At 48.0% G+C, this 21,400-nt stretch overlaps 1 protein-coding gene across 5 annotated transcripts in view; it reads right to left on the bottom strand.

Annotated features, from left to right (window-relative positions):
- Positions 1-21,400, bottom strand: part of IGF1R (insulin like growth factor 1 receptor) — a 306,920-nt gene that overhangs the window by 12,446 nt on the left and 273,074 nt on the right. For 4 of the 5 annotated variants that reach the window (XM_004271659.4, XM_033431454.2, XM_033431453.2 and 1 more), the window contains 6 exons: positions 21,010-21,080; positions 16,922-17,151; positions 16,550-16,660; positions 12,428-12,587; positions 9,448-9,577; positions 3,064-3,198 (listed from right to left, as the gene is read on the bottom strand). In XM_004271659.4, coding sequence (XP_004271707.1) covers positions 3,064-3,198; positions 9,448-9,577; positions 12,428-12,587; positions 16,550-16,660; positions 16,922-17,151; positions 21,010-21,080 — 837 coding nt within the window. Of the gene's footprint in view, positions 1-3,063; positions 3,199-9,447; positions 9,578-12,427; positions 12,588-16,549; positions 16,661-16,921; positions 17,152-21,009; positions 21,081-21,400 lie in introns of those variants that run through there. The other variant, XR_007475598.1, reaches the window with a different exon arrangement.

Raw genomic sequence — 21,400 nt, forward strand, 5'->3', positions numbered from 1 at the left:
GCAGCATCACAGAGGAACTAAGGCCTCACGTGGCAACTGGTGGCATGAGTTCTGCATCTTGGAAGTGGATCCCAGCCCTGGTCAAGCCTTCAGATGACTGCAGCCCTGGCTGCCAGCCAGACTGTGACCTCAGGAGACCCCCGGCCAGAGCCAGCCAGCTAAGCTGCTCCTGGATCTCTGACCTCCAGAAACTCTGTGAGATAATAAATGCTTATTGTTGTCTTAAACTGTTAGGTTTCGGGTAATGTTATACTGCAATAAAAAAAAGCTGACACAGGTGGAGAGAGGGAGAGTTTCCACCAGGGGCAAGAAAATGCACTAAGTGGCCATGTGCATCTCTTCCATTTTTGGGTCCTGAAGTCTGAAGAGGCTGTACTAGGGAGTCTGTTGGTGAGGGATCCAGGATGCCCACTGCTCCCTTATGCAGAGCCCTCTGAGGAGTGGAGCTTCCTGTCATGTGTGGGTGTATCCTGTGCCCCACGTCCAGGACACATGTATGTTTCCTAGTCTGGGCCCATGCTCAGATGATCAGTGGGTACCCCCCCAACACACACACACACACACACACACACACACTCACACTCTCTCACACTCACACACACACAGACTCACACTCTCTCATACACCCACTCACAGACACACCGACACACACACACACATGCACTCTCACACAAACTCACACTCATACACCCACACACACTTGCACACATACACTCACACACACCCCCTCATACACACATACACATTCTCATACACACACATACACTCACACACACAGACTCACACTCATACACACTCTCATGCACTCACACACACTCTCATGCACTCACACATTCTCACAGACGCTCTCACACTCACACACACAGACTCACACTCTTATACACTCACACACTCTCACTCACACACACTCTCACACTCACACATACACACACACTCTGAGGCAAAGATGTTCCCTTTCCTGCAGCATTCTCTGGCCTCTTTCCTAATTCCATGCAAGCTGTCCCTGGGATAGAACAGGCTTTGGCTGAGCAAATGCTCAGAGGCAGCAGTTAAAGAGCAGGATACCCAGCTGCCGTACCCCTGAAAAAGCAGCACAGTCAGAGTCAGGAGAACAAGTTCCACCCCCACTCCCCACCCCGCCCTCTACCTGGAGCTTAGGGATTCAGTCATGGAAGCTACACTAAAAATGCTTTAAAAAAACCCCAAAAACCTTGGTTTATTGACAGGACAATGTTTTCTGCTTCCCAGGCTAAGGCAGTCAGATTCTAAGACAGTCCCCAAGATTCCCACCCCTGGTGTAAACGCCCTGTATGATCCCCTCACCTGAGTGGGAGGGACTTGTGAATGTGATGAGATTTCACTCCTCCATTTAGGTTTCTAATAATTGACTCTAAGTTAATCAGAAGGGAGATTATCCTGGGTGGATGTGACTTAATCAGGTAAAAAAAAAAAAAGTCAAAAAGCAGCAGAGAGATTCTCTTGCTGGCCCTGAAGAAGAAAGCTGCTTTGGAGGCTTCCCTGGTGGTGCAGCGGTTGAGAGTCCGCCTGCCGATGCAGGGGACATGGGTTCATGCCCTGGTCTGGAAAGATCCCACATGCTGTGGAGCGGCTGGGCCCGTGAGCCATGGCCGCTGGGCCTGCGCTCCACGACGGGAGAGGCCACAGCAGTGAGAGGCCCGCGTACCGCAAAAAAAAAAAAAGAAAAAAAAAGAAAAAAAAAGAACGCTGCTTTGTTGTGAGAAGGCCAATGGAGGGGAAGTGTGGCAGGGACTTGGAGCTGAGAGCTAGCAAGACCCTGGGACCGCAGTCCTACAGCCACAAGGGGCTGACTCCTGCCAACAACCTGCAGGGGCCTGGGAGAGGGAGCCTCCTGAGCCTCAGATGTTCGCAGCTCGGGCTGACATCTTGATCTCAACCTCATCAGACTGAGCAGAGGAGTCAGCACTCCCATTTCCTGATCCATGGAAACCTTGGGAGACCAAATGAACAGAGCTTTCTTGGCTGTTGGGGCCGATTTCCCTGGTACCCACTCGACGTGGCATCTGACTCACATCTGTAAATCACCCCACCATGACGGGGCCCTGCCCAAGTCAGTGCTCACTCAAGGCTGGTGCACGGGTAGGTGGCAGATCTGGGTAGAGCCTTCCACACAGACATGGAGACAGCCCAACAGCTCCTCTGGGGCCCTTTCCAATGTGAGGCCAAATCTGTCCTGAAAAGCACTTCTGGAAAATTCCTGCATTGGTCTTGAAGTATTAGTGGTAGCCTACCTTCTACCTATTGGGATCCAGAAGAATCTTGAGCCCTGCCTTAATGTGCATGTCGAAAGCAAGTCCACTGCTTTCTGTACCTGTCTGCACCTGACGACCCAACCACAGCACACCTGCACATCCTCACACCTGCACACCCTCACACTTGCAGCAGCTCTGACCTCCACTGACAGAGGGGCTTCTCCTAAGAACACTGAGCAGGGAGGACCACGAGGCATCACGGACTGTTTCCCATTATCTGACAGATCTTAGGAACAGAAAGCTACATGCCAGGGCTGTGCCTGCCGGGAGGCCCCCTGACCGCCTCTAGGTCAGCACAGCCGCTGGAGGAGGCTGCTGAGAGCCTGCCACTCACAGGCCTTTTATGACTTTTGTAAACACTTAACAGGAAAGAAACATGGGGGGACCACAGGTGGTGGCAGCATCCTGGAACCGCCTGCAAAAGGAGGTCTGAGGTCACCCCCACAGGCCTGGAGGAGCCCTGCTGATGGCTGGGGAGCAGCCTGGGACTGTGGCTTAAGAGTAATCAGTGTCATGTTGCTGCATTTTTTAAAAAAAACTCCGCCTGGAGCAGACCAGCAGGGATTGCTTTGGTCAAGTATTTCACAAAGACGTTTGGCCTGAGAAACCACAATGTAAACTGCAAATCCGAACCCCAGGATTAAGGAAGATGGGGAAGGATTAAGGCACTTGCCCAAAGGGACAGGTTCTTTCCATTAGGATAAACCCTCTTCTTAACTGCTCTGGTCATCCCAGCACCCGCCGGGGCCAGAGGGACCCAGCATATACATACAGCATGTCAGGACAGTTGTCCGGCTTGTCCAGAAGGCCGCCCTCCATGACAAAGCGAAGGACTTGCTCATTGGACAGGCCCTGGTATGGCTGCTCGGCCAGCGTGGCGATCTCCCAGAGGACGACCCCGAAGGACCTACAGGGAGAAAAGAAACGTGAGGTGCTCGGAAAGGGGTGGACAGAGCCACACAGCCCTCTCCCTTTGGGCAACTGAGCGCATGTCGGGCAGCGAGCCAGGCCCTGGGCTAAGTGTGGAACATCCATCCTCGTGTCGTTGAGTCAATGCAGCCCTGGTGGCACAGCTCTGCCAGCTGAGGGGAAGGAGTGTTCAGGGCCCTTGAACAGCCAGCGAGCACGTGATCTCCAATGGGAGCCCCAGGCAAGCTGGGTTCAGGGCCCAGCCCCAGACAGGACCCTGCAGGGCAGCGTCTCCCTAATGTGATTTTATACTACCAGTAATCGAATGCTGGTCCCCAGGCCCGGCTGGGACTGATTTAGTGCAAATCCCTGGGACTAAATGCAGCCTGGGACAAGCGAGCTGTTCAACAAGCTCCCCGTTTTAGAAACTTCTACCTAAGTGGTTCTCTACGCAGGAATCCCTGGTTGAGTTTTTAACTCTTAAGGATGCCTGGGCCCCCGACTGATTTCACTGGTCTGGGGTGGGGGCCTGGGCCTTGGGGTATTGAAAGGCTCAGCGGGGATCTTACAGGTCCAGGAGGGTCCGGGGAGACGAGGGGCTGAGCCTCACAGGTGGGGGACAGAGAAGGGCAGCACTGGCTGGGGTGGGGCTCGCGCACTAGGAAGAATCCTTAGGCCCAGAGTTTAGCCAAGGTGGGGGGAAGGGGGTGGCTGAGGAACCAAGTCAGCAAGGGGAGCAGGGAGCGATTCCGCCTCGCATGCGCTTCTGCCTGTAGGTTAGGAGATCCTACTCCTGGAAAACAAACTGAAATAGGTATATACATACACAGAAATTTCAGACTGAGGATGTTAAAAAAGGCAGTGCTGTAATCTGCAAAATAAAGGTGCCTTCCCAGCATACATCAGCGTCTTTCACAAATTCTCCACGGTCTATTTGCCTTTCCATTCGGTTCATTTCCGCAGATTAAAGCCTGCCGCTTGGCCAACCCGAGGGGCTTCCTGGACCTTCCAAAGGCCAGGGGTGTGGGCAAAGCCGCACTGAAAATTCTGGGGCGGCGCTTCCCGCCCAGAGCTCTGCGGATCCTGGCCAAGCCGAGCCAGGAGGGCCGCGGACTTTGTATCAGAATGTTTTACTCGATGCTTCAGCTCCTTTCCATGAACAAAAGGGTTTTGTACAAATTGATGCTGAGAGCAGATGTCAGACATAAATATTTAGAATCTTAGCCCTCAGAGGACAGACCCACCCAAGATCCTTTTGAAACTCAGTGACCAAGAAATAGTCTTGGTATTGCACGAGAGCCCTAGGAAAGTTGAAAGCCTGGAGGCCCAAATGCGGTGTTCGCAGGCCCAGCCGAGGGCAGTGGGCTCCCTCCGTCAACCTGGGCTGGGGGATCTCCGCAGACTGAATTGGCCCGGTCACCTAGGTCTCTGCCTCAGAGGCCACGGCTCCCAACTCCACCTCTGAAATGTGGTACCCAACTGACGGCAGGCCTGGCCTGAGAAATAACCTGAAAATGCGGTTTCTCCCAGCCCCACGTCCCCCTCCTGCCCCACACGTTCCTCGGCTGTGCCAGCTACTGTCAGGCGGCCAGCGCCCACCGAACGGCGCCCATGCTGACCTCTCAGCACCTATCGCCCCACTCCAAGCTCTGGGTTACTGTGGACCCTTGACCTTAATGTGTCTCAACTCTGTCTCGCCACGCTGATATTGCCAAATGTCTCCTAGGAGATGCCATCAACCCTGTGGAGAACCACTGCTAGTGTAACATCACTGAAACGAGAACCACAATTCTAGTATAAAGTCAGAAGCTCATGCGTTTAGCTTCTCTCCTAAGTGAATCAAAGAAATTCTTCAGAAATTAAAAAGTGTTTCCCAACAGGTTTGGGGCAGTCGAGGAAAAAGATATTAACTTTCTTAGAGAATGCCACTTTCCTTTGTAAAGAAAGGGGAAAAAAATCCTTTTCTTCTGTCCTGCTCAGTTCTCAGCTGGGGCTCTGTATCAAAAGACAGATTAACAAGAGAAAGGGTACAGATTTTTTTAATATAAGTTTTACACGACACAGGAGCCTTCATAAGGAAATGAAGACCCAACAAAGTAGTAAAACCTAAACATTTTTTATATTAGTTTTGATGAAGAGCACAAAGTCATGGAAAAAGGGGGACAGGACAGAAGGAGATGAGCAAAGGGTACAGTGAACTGGGGAAACCCAGCAAGACTTGTTAGTTCAGATTCCTCTTGGTGTCTTAGGAAATAAGGATGCTTCTTTCCTCCAGGGCACATAAGGGTCATAAGCCTGCTTCAGGGGAAGGTCAGAGTCCTTCCTGCAAATTCCACTTCTCGACTCCTTCAGCTTAGAAGAGTCCACATGCCAACAACAAACTCCTACAGTATAGCACGGGGAACTATATTCAATAGCACCCTGAGGTCATCCTTCCCACACCTCCTCAGATAACCCCCACAGCTTGCCCGTGCAGGCTCAGACCTGCCCAAAGGTCTGCTCCCCTCCTTTCGTCCCCCCAGCACATCCTCAGTGCAGATGGTCCCCCTTGCCTGGCCTGCAGGACGCCTCCTTTTTGGCACCAACATCTTACTCAGAGGAGCTTCACACTCTAGCTAACGTGAACTTCTTAAAACACGGCTCTAAGTCACTCTCCGGCTCAGAAGCCTCTCCTCACGGAGACTGCAGAATTAGTCCCAAACCCCTAACAAAACAGCCAAGGCCTCACTTGAGCTCTCTTCAGCCTAACTCCCTTGAGGAAGTCCCACCATCCTCTACACGAACTAAGCGCTTCCCACCACCGTGGTTTCCCCCAGTGTTCCCACCGCCAAGAGCCCACTTCCTCACTGTTCGGAAGGTGAAAGTCCATACTTCAAGGTGCCCCACGACTCCCGATCTTCGGGGAAGGGGTCTGTGATCCCAGCCTGTCAGGGTCGCTTCCTGTTCTCTATGAGACTTCATCCCTCAGGGACAAGGACCATGTCTCTAGGCACCCTGGTTCTTGCACACGCTGAGCACTGTGCCTGGGCCACGCCAGGTCCTCACGAGCACACACATGAAAGAACACAGAAGGTGACAGAGCCGGCTCTCCACAAAGGCTTTCCCTGGAGTGACTCTGGTTTGATGTCAGTGTCACCTGTCTGTGAGGGCCTGGCATCCGGGCGTCCTTCCCAGGACATGACTAGCTGAGTTCAACCATTTTTCTGCCCCAAGGTATGGAGGCTAAAGCATCTCTACCCAACACCAACGTGCCTCCCTGTCATCAGGAGTTGTCACAGGGGCCATTTAAACATCTACTGAGGGGCTTCCCTGGTGGCGCAGTGGTTGAGAGTCCGCCTGCCGATGCAGGGGACACGGGTTCGTGCCCCGGTCCGGGAAGATCCCACACATGCCACGGAGCGGCTAGGCCCGTGAGCCATGGCCGCTGAGCCTGCACATCCGGAGCCTGTGCTCCGCAACGGGAGAGGCCACAACAGTGAGAGGCCCGCGTACCACAAAAAAACAAAACAAAACAAAACAAAAACATCTACTGAGGTTCTGCAGACATCCCCAAACAGACCTTACCTCACAGATGGAGCAGCTGAAGTCCACAGATACCCTATGGTTTGACCAAGGCCACAAAGCCAGAGACGCTGAGAAAGATGCAACACCTGCATGCTTTTCCGAGCAGGTCATTTACAATGTGGCACTGGCATTTAATGCCTCATGCAAAACCAAGCTTTGAATTTTATGGATTTAATCTTTAAACATTAGATAAATGCCTTTGTGTGAAGCCTTTTCTAATTTCGAGCATTGGGGCTGTTTTCCCAAGTAAGGGACAACTTGGTGTGAGACTCACTTCAATTCCAGTGCTGGTTAAAGTCAGCATTCAATAATTATACCTCCTCATACAAGGACGGGATCTGTCAATGTCCCACCCACCAGCAAATCGAAACCTACAGAGATATCCACATTACCAGCTGATGTGAATTCGCCACTGAAGAACCAAATAACTCTAGGAGGGAGCAACCAGCCCTGGATATTTGTGGCCATTTGGAAAGCTTCTCAGTAAGTCAAGAAATGAAGACTGTTGTAGGGTGATTCAGTTGCCCAGGAAGGAAACACACCTTCAAGCCATGGATTTCCCCCTCCCCAGTCCTGTGCCTGGTTCCCTCCATGCCTGGAGGGCACACCTGTGTCTTCTAACCCAAAGGAACCATTTGCAGGGACACAGTGCTACAAGAGAGCTATAGGAGGTACCAGGACAGTGCCCAAGGGCCTGGGAATAATGTCTCCAAGGATAGCAGGAAAACCTAAAGATGTTCCACCTAGAGAAAAGAGACCATTTCCTTGTGACTCCAAGGCCTGTCTTATCAAAAACAGCAGGTTGTGCAACCGTGCTACAGAGAAAGGCCAATGGGGTGTCAGCAAGAGGCCGACTTAAGCATAGCATGAGAAAGACCTGCAAAACCCAAGGATGTCTTAAGGATTAGGGCTGTCTGTCTTTATGAGAGAGGAATTAGCAGTCCCTGGAAATATGTGAGCAGAAGCTCAAAAACCAGCTGTCAAAGACGCTGTAGATGGGGTGTGGGGACGGGTCCCGACCTCAGAATATCTTCTGATCCTAAAATTCTAGGGTATCTTCCGCAAAGTCAAATACAATTCTTTGTATTTCTTTCTAGACTTTAACTATTTAGGGATGACTGTTTTGTACCACTGAATATACTCAAAAATGATTTTCATTCCTTCAAGAGGGAGCACTTTAGATCCTGGGGAGCTAAGAAGCCTTCCATATTCTCCATTGTCCTAGCCTACCCACCTTACCAGTGTTATCCTCAAAGGCTATGTTAAAAAAAAACAAAACGAAAGCACTGTCAAAGCCTGAACATGAATGGAATGAATATGAAATCCCTACTCTTGTTTATATATATTTTTTCTTACTGGTTCATAATGTCTATGTCATCAAATGGGAGAAAAATGGCAATGAACACCCTTTACTGCTGCTTGTTGCAATTGCTGCTAACCAGAATTTGGTAAACTTAGCCTGTGAGATATTAACAACTCTAGTTTTATCTTCCTGCCCTGCCTCTGTTTTCCCTGGCTCTCGTGGTTTTCTATTTTACTACACTGTAAGCTGACCTCAAAGTTGTTGGAAGCATGGATCCTAGAATAAACAGATGCGGGTGTGGGCCCAAGCCTGTCCTCTCCCCATCATCTCGATATCTAAAAATGGTGTCGAACACTTTGATTTGACTGTGAAGAGGGAACCATCTTGAATAGGCTGATTGCAAAACAGATCTCACACTTGAGCTCAAGAAGAAATCATGCTTTGCTGGGTCATATTCAAATGCTATTTCCAATTCGCACCTGTCTTCAAAATAGGATCCAAGGCCCTTGATCGCAAGGTTCACGAGGTTAAAAAAAAAAATGATGTCGGTCACTATTTAAATAGCTCCTCTATGTGCTCATCCCTACAGCTGGAGTAAACAACTACCATTTCTGTAACCCACCAGCAACGGGATCTCCTGAGAGGACAGCCAAGAAACTAGCTGACGTTCTAGAAGGTAGACGTGCCAGGGCCTTCGCCTGCCAAGAACCTCAATCGTATTTCAGAAACTGACCACCTCTCCACAATGTTGCTGAGGAGCCGCAATAAACAATACTATCAAAAGGCCTCTGCATCCGCAGCTGATGCACCTTCTACCCCAAGATACGTCCATGACTAAGGGAGACATTTTGCTTTCCACACCATCCCTGGGTCAACAACGATAGGTGCCCATTGGAAGAGGACAGACAGCAGATGGAACCAATAGGAAAACACATCAAGACTCATAAGCTTTGGGTCTAAAATAAGCAGCATCTGCAATCTGAAGGTTTAATTAGGTGAAGCAACCACCTCCCCAAACACACACATACGCACACATACGTCGCATCTATTTATTGCGAAAGAAAATGAGAGAAGGCAGGTGGGGAAGAAGCAGAAAGAGGTAAAACTTTCTGGCTTGTCCCCATACCCTAGCCCCTGGTGGTGTGTCTCCAGGCCTCCCAACCACTCGGTGAGCAGCTAAGCATTGAAAGAAATGTTGGTCCCACAAGTTCTTTAGATCCCACAAGTGCCCACTGACAACAGGAACACGTCAGTGATGAGGGGGTGGCCCCCATCACACTTAGTCAAAGCCGGAAACGGGTAACAATGAACAGAAAACAGGAGGAAAGGAAAGGACTCGTGGGGGCCGGGGGCTGGCGTTACAGGAAAGGTCTCTCGTACCAGACGTCAGAGTGCGTGGTGAAGACTCCATCCTTGAGGGACTCGGGGGACATCCAGCGCACGGGCAGCAGCCCCTTCCCTCCCTTCCGGTAATAGTCGGTCTCATAGATGTCTCTCGTCATCCCAAAATCTGTGAGGAGGAGAGAAGGCACGAGAATTACCCCATGTGAGTAATGTCGGGGGAGAAGCAAAGAGGCACAGTGACGTCTCAGAGGAGGGTCCTGTGCCCACAGACAAGTCCAAGGGGAAACTGGCTTTAGGTAGGCCGATATCTATGCTGCCACCTGATGAGGCAGAAACCGCAGGGGAGGACCGGTGAGTCACATGACAAGCAAATGCCCAGAAATCTCTGCCTTTAAATATATTTACAATATGATTCTTTTAAGAAGGTAGCTCCCTCATTGCATTTAAAATGAGAGGCATCTTACAAATTATCAGGACCCATAGTTTATCAGGAAAATATGTACTGAGGAGGGCAAAGGTCATTTGTATGTGGTTTAAAAACATGATCAAATAGCCAGGAGCATGTTGACTTTTATTTACTTAGTAACACTGCCTCATTATCAGAGGAAAGAAAGTAGTTTCACCATCTAATAAGGGGGAAAATATTGAGAGGACCAATTCACGATGAAAAAAGTACACAGTAAGATGCCTAAGAGATGGTATTTACTAGGCCCCGGAAGGTATTACTCAATAATGTTTTTCAACATAATACTCCCACTCATTTTTGAAAATGTCTTCCATTTTCCATGTCTCTAGAAGATGTCACATAATTATGTTTGATGGCAGGCTTGCTTTATAATCCTAAATTATTGCTTCTTTGTCAGATTTTGATTTTCCACTCAATCATGTAACCTTTTCTTACAGGGACTCTTCCGTTCTCCTTCCCAGGAGAAAGGGCTGCTCTCCTTTTTAAAATGTTCATTTATGTCTCTAACTCTGCCACAAAGAGGTAAGGCTACAAAGCAAACACAGAGAACAAAGTTCCTTGGACGTTAATCAACATAATTTCCTTGTACTACGCTAACGGCCATCGAATTGCCTCTGGTAAAACTGCTTGTCATATTTGTAATCCATGGGACACTGGGCATTAGAAAAACATTTTTGAATCCTAGCGAAGAATAAAAACGAAGTGCTAAAGTCTTATCTCTGAATTATCCAGTGACGTGCAAATAGAGGATCTGCTTTTCCTTGCACAACAAGGAAAGACAGAAATCCCAGAAAAAAAGCACAAATTATTTCCTCCTTAACCCAAAAGAAAAATTTCAAATTTCAGGAAGAAAAAACACAGTACAAAGAAAACATCACTATAAATATGCCACATGGTTAAATAGCAAATAGAGTCCTTGCTGATTTGGACTTCCAATGGCAAGTGGCACAAAAACAGCTCTCCCGCAGTGAGGGCGAGCAGGGAAGTAAAGGAGAAGGAACTGAGTTAGGCCACAGACACTAACGTTCCCATTTCCAAGGACCTGCCCCACACCCAGCACGTACGTGCCCGGTGCTTTCCTGCACCGAGTCTTTCCCAGCATCTCATGGCTCTCTTACAGCATCATCCCCATTTCAGAGGTCAAGAAATTGGGGCTCACAGAACTTAAAGACACTTGCCGCAAGCCTCACGTCTGTTAGTGGCAGAAGCGGGATTTAGTTTAGTTAGTGCCTGCCTGGCTCTGCAGCTGGGGAAGGGGAGCTGGTTGGCATCTCTGTGGGAGCAATCTGGGTCCTCGCTGAGAAGGGAAGGGGAGGGAGCAGGGTACACAGAGGAAGCCCAGGCAGCAGCCATAGGGGCTCTTCCCTGAGAGCCCCAGGGCAAGACAGCCTCAGACTTTCAGGGGTGTCAAATGTGTGGATGCCTCAAAGGGCCAATCCAAGGACACACGGAATAACTGATGGCCAAGGATATTTGCTGTACGATATGGCTCCATCCATTACCTCTAGCTCCTACAAAGGAAAGATAAAGATGCCTATCCCCACTTGGGAAACCATTCTAGAGGGGATACTCATTGCTCACCAAAGGGCCAAAATATTCATTCAAATTCATTGTTAAAAAAACCCCAAAAACACTGCTAAAGGAAGGCGAGCACTTCCAGAACAGACAGTTCAAGAGCTAGACAAAGAGGTTTAAATAGTTTTTGGATGTAAAGTCTTCCTGTAGCTTCTCAGGATAAATATTCAGCATTTTCCTGAAACATCATCATCTCACAGTGGGAAGAGCAGGTGGTTCCCATGCAGCCCTGATGTTTTATGTGTTTTATCAGGCAGATTCAAGGACCAAAGTAAAAACCAAACCTAAAGTCCAAAGTAAATTCCTAACAAGTGACCATCCCCCGTTTTTGGTGTTACAGTGGGTGGTGGCAACAAGGGGTCTAAGGAGGAGTTTAGTTAGCTAGTAAGTAAGGCTTGCAACAAAGATCAAGAGCTCCGAGGTTGACCAGCTCGGGTGCGAACCCCAGAAAGCAGCGGTCTTCCCTCATCCTGTAACCACTTCTGCTCTGTGCACGGGCTTCATCATCGGGGACCTCACCTCTTAGAAAACGCCATGGACCCCCGGTTGTTGTGAGGCAGACAATGTTCCTTGTAAGCTGGAAAACTGGAAGACATACTAGTAGTATGGAGGGCAACTTTTAGGCACAAGTCAAAATCACCTGAGGGCACTGTGTCAACCATTTTTGGAAACAATGCTTAGAACTGTTCTGCCAAGAAACACCTCAAGTGCCAGTAGAGGCAACCTCACGGACCATGGCCTCAGCTCACCCTTGGCCACTGCCTGGACCACTGCGCCCATGCACTATCAGGATTACAGCCAGGCTGGCTGGGTTTGTGACTATTGACTGGACACAATCACATTATTCCAGAGAGTAAGACTCTGCAGTCACGGGACGCATTGGAAAACCTCTCCACAGGCAGGCTAATGCCCACTTGGTCCCTAAAACATGTGCGAGTTTAGTTCTTGCTCAGATCTGGAAAGCTAAGGACACACCTCCGATTTTGACTGTGAAATCTTCGGCCACCATGCAGTTCCGGGCAGCGAGGTCTCTGTGGACAAACTTATTGGCGTTGAGGTATGCCATGCCATCTGCAATCTCTCCAGCCATCTGGATCATTTTGCTTAGGCTGGGAGGTGCTAGGACTGGATTATTCTGTTGGAGATTAAAAAAAAAAAATCCACGTGAGAATTTAGGAATTTTTCCCTCCCCGTGTTCTTTCACGGTTTGCAAATCCACCTTTGTTCAATCTGAGCACCACAGGTCATTCTGCTAAGAAACCAGGAGTGGCTCAGAAGGAGGCCATGGCACTTGCCCTCTGACCACATCACAAAGCTGCAGAGAGAAGCACCTATTAGCACAACTTGGGAGGACCAGCATCTTCGATTTTGGGTGGGGCCAACATCATTTAAAGTGAAACCAGCAATTTTTGATATTAAAAATTCTGGATACTCAAATTCCAATTAGTGTATGTGTTCCTTTTATTTCTACAATCCAACTCCATACAGGGAAAAGGAGGGAGAGGACATTACAAAGGCCATGTGGAAATAAGCAAACGGGTTTCTTGAATGGACACTGGATGTGTTATTTCCTACATTAAATTATTTAATCCTTTTCTTTCCCTTCAACTTTCTTCTAAAGTACAAAACCATCAAGATGAATTTGTTCACCTTACAGAGTGGCATTCCTTGGATTATTATCTTCTGTGGGTGCTGAGGAAAGCAAGCCCTTGACAGTTCATTTAAGTCCAGCAGAAGCTTATTCTGGAGGGGACCAATGTCCAACAGTGACAGGTAACACGGATAAACGTTTCCTCTTTGCAGAGAAGGGCAACATACCGACTTCAGAATTGAGAAGAAATACCCCCAAATAATAAATCCATTTAGAAAAGTTTTACATAAAATGTGTGTCCAAGCCTCTTTATCCTAAAAGAAAGTGTAGAAACCCATCAGCACCCCCAGTTTAGATGCTGACCACCTCTTGTTTGTGTGAGTTCAACAGACTTTACCTCAGTTTCCCTGACTACAGAGCATCTGTCACAACACAGCAAAGCCATCCTGCTCTGACAGGTCCCACACGTCCCCTTCCCAGCTCAAACCCTGCGCCACAGGAAGAACATGTCTGGGCTTTAGGATCAGACAGTCTGGCCTCCTGCCTGGGCTCTTTCACATGGGGTCGAGGCGGGGTCACTGCTGGGAGGATGACCTGGGACCATGCATGGTAAGTGTCCGCCAGTGCCTGGCCAAGGTCCACACCCAGGGAATGCTGGTTTTGCCCAGTGAGGTGCTAGTTTCTGCCCCAAAGCTGGCTTCTAGGAGCAGTATAACAACTCTCCAAGTACTTGGGGGTTGGTTCCCTCCACTTGAATTCTGAAGCTACTATCAGGACTGTCTGTGGTGATTTAAAATCCTCATTACTGAGTTGCCTGGGGAAGTGATGTGATGACCCAAAGGGTAAGCCAAAACTACCCCCTTCCTTTACAAAGGGGCCTTGCTTAGAGGAGCCTTTTTCCCTCAGGACCTAACATTCTCTTTAACCTTTTCAGGGCTTTAGATATGCACGGTACACCAGGAAATTGGCAGGTAAAATGTTAACTTTATGCTCATAATACTTAAGTTGTGGAATATTAAGTTAGGCGCTTATTAGAAGTGGCGCTTCATAATATTAATATGAAAAACAGAATCAAAAAAAGGAACCTGATTTTAAGTATTGAAGGAGAGGGCTGACATTCTGTCAGTTCATGGTGCTAATACTGCCATTCTTTCAGACGTCTTAGAAAATAGAAATATTTAACTTGCTTAGAACTACTTAAGACGCGTATACACAAGCATCCGCATTTAGTGAGGGAAATGAATGAATCTTCACTGGGGGAAGATGCCAAGTAGAATATAATGAAACCACAGGATAACCATACGTATTTTTATACTTGACATGGGTTAGAAAGAACAACTTTAAATCTGACAAATCTAAAAGTGAATTTTTTGGGGGGCTTCCCTGGTGGCACAGTGGTTAAGAATCCGCCTGCCAATGCAGGGGACACAGGTTTGAGCCCTGGTCCGGGAGGATCCCACATGCCGCGGAGCAACTAAGCCCGTGCGCCACAACTACTGAGCATGTGCTCTAGAGCCTGTATGCCACAACTCCTGAAGCCCGGGCGCCTAGAGCCTGTGCTCTGCAACAAGAGAAGCCACTGCAATGAGAAGCCCATGCACCGCAACGAAGAGTAGCCCCTGCTCACCGCAACTAGAGAAAGCCTGTGCACAGCAACAAAGACCCAATGCAGCCAAAAATAAATAAATTTTTTTTTAAAGTTAATTTTTCATCTGAAAAGGACTTTAGTAGTCATCTTGCCCAACCCTCTTATTTTACACATAAGGAAACCAAGGCCCAGAGCCTGAAGCAGCCACCTGAGGACGCAGACAGGTAGTGGCAGAGCCAGGACTAGGGCTATGTGTTGCAAATTTTTATTCTGTGCCTGAAACTGGGTACGAAGGAAGTAAGTGCTTTAGACTTTTCAGAGGTGCCTTACATGAATCTGATAAGAAACATACTGCCACATCTCCAGTTACCCAGCTGATGAAGCTTTTCTCCTTTGTGCTGGCTTGTGTATTACAAAGTGAGCTGGGAAAAGGCACTAAGATCCAGGGGAGTTGGGGACCCACGCTGGGCAGAGCAGAGGGTGGATGTGTTGCAAACTGCCCTGCTCAGGGCCTCAGTCCACACTGGGCCTCGCAGACCTTGCAGAACCACATGCATCATCTGCTGTGAGTAAAGGAAGCAACGTGTAATAAACAAGTGCTTGGAACAAAAATTAAGGAACTACTACTTGGGAGATGATTAAGTTGCCAATTAAAAGAAGAAAACAAAAGATTAAGCTCAAACAGAGAAAGGCTACAGACATTCAAGAGGGGTAGAGAAAGGGGAGGATCCAAGGCACAAAAGCAGACCCAAAGCTTCCTCAACAGGCAGCAAAGTCAGGGTCCAAGTGAGGACTTGAGACCCACCAAGGCAGCCAAGTGAAAGGCAGATGTTGCTGGTATCACTTCTAAGTGTTTATCTCCCAGTATACTCTTAAAAGTCGTTCCTCCAGGGCTTCCCTGGTGGCGCAGTGGTTGAGGGTCCGCCTGCCAATGCAGGGGACACGGGTTCGTGCCCCGGTCTGGGAAGATCCCACATGCCGTGGAGCAGCTGGGCCTGTGAGCCATGGCCCCTGAGCCTGCGCGTCCGGAGCCTGTGCTCCGCAACGGGAGAGGCCACAACAGTGAGAGGCCTGCGTACCGCAAAAAAAAAAAAAAAAAAAAAAAAAAGTCACTCCTCCAAATGTTACAAAGCTGGGTTCATGGGGAGACACCATGGTAACACAAATTGATATTTTTTTGATACTAAGTAGAAATCACTGTGCAGCTGAGGTGATGATCATTCAGAAGCTCAAGCAAGACCCTGATTCCGGATAAAGCCTGAAATGTGGATGCAGGGCTTGAGAAATGGGGCTCCCTCGGCTCAAAGGCTCAGATTGCCCACAGGAGGGGAAGGGGCACACGTCAGGTGGGGGCCTGTGAGTGAGTGGGTGTCTGCGCACAGAGCTGGGAGGGAAACCACCCAGCACAAGAATCAAGTCAACCTGACAGTGAACTCTGACAAGCACGACACTGAGCTACACTGGGTCTGGGATGGACAGGAAACATAATGGGCTAGATGGGGATCCACCAAGAACCAAACAAGAGAAAGCCGGTCCAGGAGAGAAGGCAGTGGAGGAGACAGGCACTCCTGGCTGGGGTGGGGGGCAGGAAAGGCTCCAGGGAGGGAGCAGTGCAGACATGGTCTGTGGGTGGGAGTCAGAGAGAAACGGTGGTAGAGGAGGTGACTGGGGGTGGAGGGAATGATGTAGCAGCAAAAGCACACAGGGGTTTGAGTAATAGGGTACCTGCGGACTGGCAAGTGCCTCTCACAAAAGATCCAGGTATCTCTCTAGTCAGGGAACTCCTTCATATACAGGACCAAGAACCAAGCATGGGGCAAGAAAAGTGAAAGGATTTAAGGACGCAGTATTTTCTGGGGGAAGGTTCTAAAGGAAAGGGAACAGTTAACATGGGATGTCAGTGAAAATCAAAACTGACCTCCATTTCTGGCCTCAGAGACCGGAGATAACTTTTGAGGTCCCCCCGGGTCATCAGTTCCATGATGACCAGCGTCGGCTGGCCCTGGGATACCACGCCCAGCAAGCGCACCTGTGAGGAAGGACAGAGAGAACGGCTCAGTGAGGGCTGCCCACGACTGCGGCTCTCCCACCGCTGGGACCATCTGGCCCAGAGCAGAGCCCATACGATGGGCCACTGGGGCTCACGGGCCAGCCCTGCATCACATCCAGAACCTTCGTGTGCACAGTGTCTAAAGGAACAGTGGGGTGATGGGGGGGATCCCTACAGAAGACAGGGCGAGACAGCAAACCCACAAGTGTGCTCCCCAACACATGGGGGCCCTTCTCTTACCACGTGGTGACAGTTGAACTCCTTCATCACCGAGGCCTCGTTGAGAAACTCAATCCTCTCGCGCATGCTGGCGGCCTCGTTCACCGTCTTAATGGCCACCCTGGTCTCAGGCTCATCCTTGACCACGCCCTTGGCGACACCTTCGTAAACCATCCCGAACGAGCCCTGTCCCAGCTCCCGGCTCATGGTGATCTTCTCCCGGGCGACCTCCCACTCGTCAGGCACGTACACTGGGGAAGAAGAGGCCAGAACTGAAACAACGTGCTTTGGGCAAACTCCAGGTCAAAGAGGGCAAGATGCCACTTCCTAGAACCCACGGAGGAGAACATCAGGAGACAAGGATATGGCTTGTTCTGGACTCTCCCACAGGCTGTGGATTTCAGCAAGGCCAGTGTACAGTCAAACACTAAAATTTCAAGTCCTCAAGGAGTTCTAGATAATTCAAAGATACCAACAGCATATAAGAACTAGAGTCGTCCAATTTGAGATGTTGCTATAAGTATAAAATTCATGCTGGATTTCAAAAAATAATGTAAATATTTCAGTAACTTTTTTACTGACTGCATATTAAAACATAATATTTTGGATACACTGAGTTAAAGAAAACCTTATCAACATGTATTTCACCTGTTTCTTTTTCCTATTTTATATGTGGCTACTAGAAAAATTTCAGGTTTCTTATGGGACTGGCCCTATATTTCCATTGGTAGCTCTGCTCTAGTCTGGACAGTTTCTCTGGCCTTGCCAGAGACCCTGGAGGGATGAACGAGGTACGGAAGCAACTGAGCTCTGGCACCGAGGGGCATTCAGTGGTGACCAGCATGGAGGGACAGCTGATGAGAAGGACCTCCCCAGGGCTTAGGCCTGGGGCCTGTGAACTCAGGGACCTCCCACCACTGCGGTGAGGGGCTGGGGGGGTGGGGCTTGGTAATGACTAAGCCTGAATATGATTTCCTGTCCAGCCTATGCTTCTGGTCAGATTCAATTTGGTTTAAGTAAATAAATAAATAATTCTAGGCAGGAGGAAGGAGAAAGAAAGAGGGAAAGGAAGAAGGGAGGAAAGAAAGAAAACAAAACAGAGGATTCATCCTACCACTCTGATGGGTAGGCGAGAACTAAAATAAAATCAACCTGTTCTACAGCTCCATAAGAAATTTCAATTATTATCATATTCTTCTAATGCTGTGTGCTTACGTCCTTGCCTGAGAGGGGAACCCTTGGCATGCTCCACTGGTAGGAAAGAGGTGGTCCTGGCTTAGAAATGCAGAAGGACTGAGAACCTGGAATGGCTTCTGTTTGCCTTTAGGCTTTCAGATGTTAACCGTGGGCCTGTAGCTGGATGTAAGAGAAGCAGTGGATTGACAGCTATATTCCGACACCCCCAAGTCCCAGGTATCTACCTTTAAGTGATATCTTAAAGCAAAGATGCCTATAAATTAGGCCCAGGAGATACCACCAATTTACACCTCTAAGGAATTTCCAATATGGACTATGTTAATCAATCTAGAATTTTCTTTCACATACATTTTTGTATTTCATAGTACGTATGTATGTGTTCAGGAATTTCACAAATGGAATTACAACCTCCATATGGCTTAGACAGTTTATAGCCCTGAAGAAGGGGCTGATGCTCACTTAGGAGAGTCAGTATGCAAGACAACCCAGTAGATAAGACTCTTCCTGATACCCCTCAGAAAGTATAAAGAGACACTGTATATATCCATTTATCTCTGAAAATCCAGGCTTGCTTTTAATCAGAATTAACGATGTAACACACCATGAAACATGGAGTTAAAACCAATCACATTCTTTCCCTGGGAGGTAGCTGATTCAACCCAATAGCTCTGACTTTAGCCAGCAGTCCTAAGCCCTGCCAGGCAGGAGAGGTTTACGTGCACAATGTTATCAGCGTTTCCCTGGAGGGGATTTTCAGTGTACTCTGGAGAATGGTGACATGCAGATTAGCTTTTGGAGAGAGAAGTTTTTAAAGCATTTTTGAACTGCAATGTCATTTTGTTGCCCCTTGAGGAAACTAGCTATAAGATGCTTGTCAAAAGGCTGAATAAATTAAGTTCAAATAAGGTGACAGTCTTCCTACCTGTTGGCCTGGGTGACAATAAGTTTTGTTTGTTTGTTTTGTTTTTAAAGAATCAAGAAATATTATGAAGGCACTCTGGAAAGACACAAAATTTGAATTCAAATCGCCGTTAGAGTCTGATATGATTGTATTTGTGCTCTCTCTAAACTTCCTGGATCCTTCACAGTCAAAGCTACAAATGCCAATCTTCTTGCTTTATTTCAAAACTGAGCAGATTTTTGCAGTAGCCTTACTCCACACTGATAGAGCGGGAAGTGGACTTGCATTTTCCTTATAAATTCCATTAAGTGTGTAATGACTCCTCACCTTACTTGATTAAAAAAAACCCTATTATTTATTCAAACAATGCATAAAAATCGTCTTGCCTTTTTATTTGAAAGAAAAAGAACCTCTCCACAAGTAACTACTCTTTTAAGTTTGGTGTGTATCCTTCCAGAACATTCTCTGAGCCTTATATGTACACACACACACATATACATACAGACATGTAGGTGTGTGTGTACATATATATGTCTTTTAAAAATACAACTTTGTGGGCTTCCCTGGTGGCGCGGTGGTTGAGAGTTCGCCTGCCGATGCAGGGGACACGGGTTCGTGCCCCGATCCGGGAGGATCCCACATGCCGCGGAGCGGCTGGGACAGTGAGCCATGGCCGCTGAGCCTGGGCGTCCGGAGCCTGTGCTCCGCAACGGGAGGGACCACAGCGGTGAGAGGCCCGCGTACCACACACACACACACAAAAAAAAATACAACTTTGTGAGACCTTTATATAAAGAAGAAGAATGTCCTCATTATTCTACACTTGATTCACATTCAGAGGAGTCTGCTTTTGATTGGCTTTATTGTAAACACAATTTGAATTAGAAATTATTAAAGAAATCACATTAATAAAACTTTACACACTTATATAGTGCTTTTAAATTGTTTTCTCATTTGAGGATGAGCAATTAGAATAATCATGACTCTTTATTTCACACACACTTCCACTTCTGAAGCATGAGCGAGGCAAACGTGTTTTCTAAATACATCCAGCTGATTCCATGCACTTATTTATTCACTTGACAAACCCTGGCCAGCTGCTCCTGTGGGCCAGCTTGCCGGTCTCCCCAGCCCCCAGGACTTCACAGTCCTTCCCCACAGTGACTGCATCACATGTCAGCAAGATGCCAGGGGCTGCCTCATCCTGATTTCTCAACTGCCTAGTTCTGTGACCAGGGTGAGTTTCCCCTCTGAGCCTCGTTACCCCACTGACAGACAGATGAGCATCAGACAACCCATCCTATAGGGATGCAGGGATCAAATGGGATGGCATTTGTGAACGTCTCTAGCAAACTGCCAGTTAGTGGTACCCAGTGACCAATGTCTCACCCTGACTTACTTTGAAAAGTTAGGATTTTGGCAAACTTGGAAGACAAGACAGCAAATAAGGAAAAAAACCTTCCAAGTCAGACCATCTCAGACGTTTAACTAAATGGCTCTCATGAGTTACTACCAGAGGGAATGTGAACAGGCCATGAGGGTAAGAATCGTGAAGACCCCAGTCAGGAGGGAATGAACAGAAAATCTCCAAGATACAAAAATCAGAGAAGCCGTAGTGATCAAAGACAATTATAATGACATGAAACTCAAGCTCAAACTAGTTTAAAAGGACTGTTTTGTCAGCTGCAGCATATCTTCCAACTAGATGTTGACAATTATACAGATTTTTTCATTCTAGCATAAAATTTCAAGCAATTAAATAAATGGATTACTGTGCTGGCCACATTCATCTCTGAAGCCCATTTTTCCTTGGGGCAGCCCAGACAGTCCCAGAATTTTTGACATATTCAGTGAACTGCTCAAAACATTGGTTTAAAAAAAAGTGTTAATGAAGATGGATCTGAGGCCAAAGGTCCCTCAAAATAATGCAAGCCTCTTCCCCTGAATTCGTAACACTCCCCAAAGCTCCTGAGCTGGGACCCCAGACAGTGACTGTAGTTTAGAAGCTTACCATCGGCTGCACTGAAGTACTCCGGGTTCACAGAGGCATACAGCACTCCGTTCCCCAGCCTGCTGTTATTTCTGTCAAAAAGGATGAAATTCAGGTTAGAAAATAAAATCCCCACATACTTTTATATATATTTTCATCTTTGTTACCTCAGTTTTATTTGTTCTGATTCATTAAGGACCGGGAAGGGGTAGTGGAGGTACTGTCAGGACAGCTCCACCACACTTGCTAACGCCTCTTTTGGCTTCTTCAACGGCCTCAAATTAGAGCTTTTTAAGAAACATTTGTTTCTTTACTTTGTTGGAAATTGAAAGGCTTATTTGATGTACAGGTTAAAATATCATGTTTGAAAAAGCTTTGCACAAGCAGCGTTATCTGTGATGGGACAACCAGT

Source organism: Orcinus orca, chromosome 2, assembly GCF_937001465.1.
Source record: "Orcinus orca chromosome 2, mOrcOrc1.1, whole genome shotgun sequence".
Taxonomy (NCBI): Eukaryota; Metazoa; Chordata; class Mammalia; order Artiodactyla; family Delphinidae; genus Orcinus; species Orcinus orca.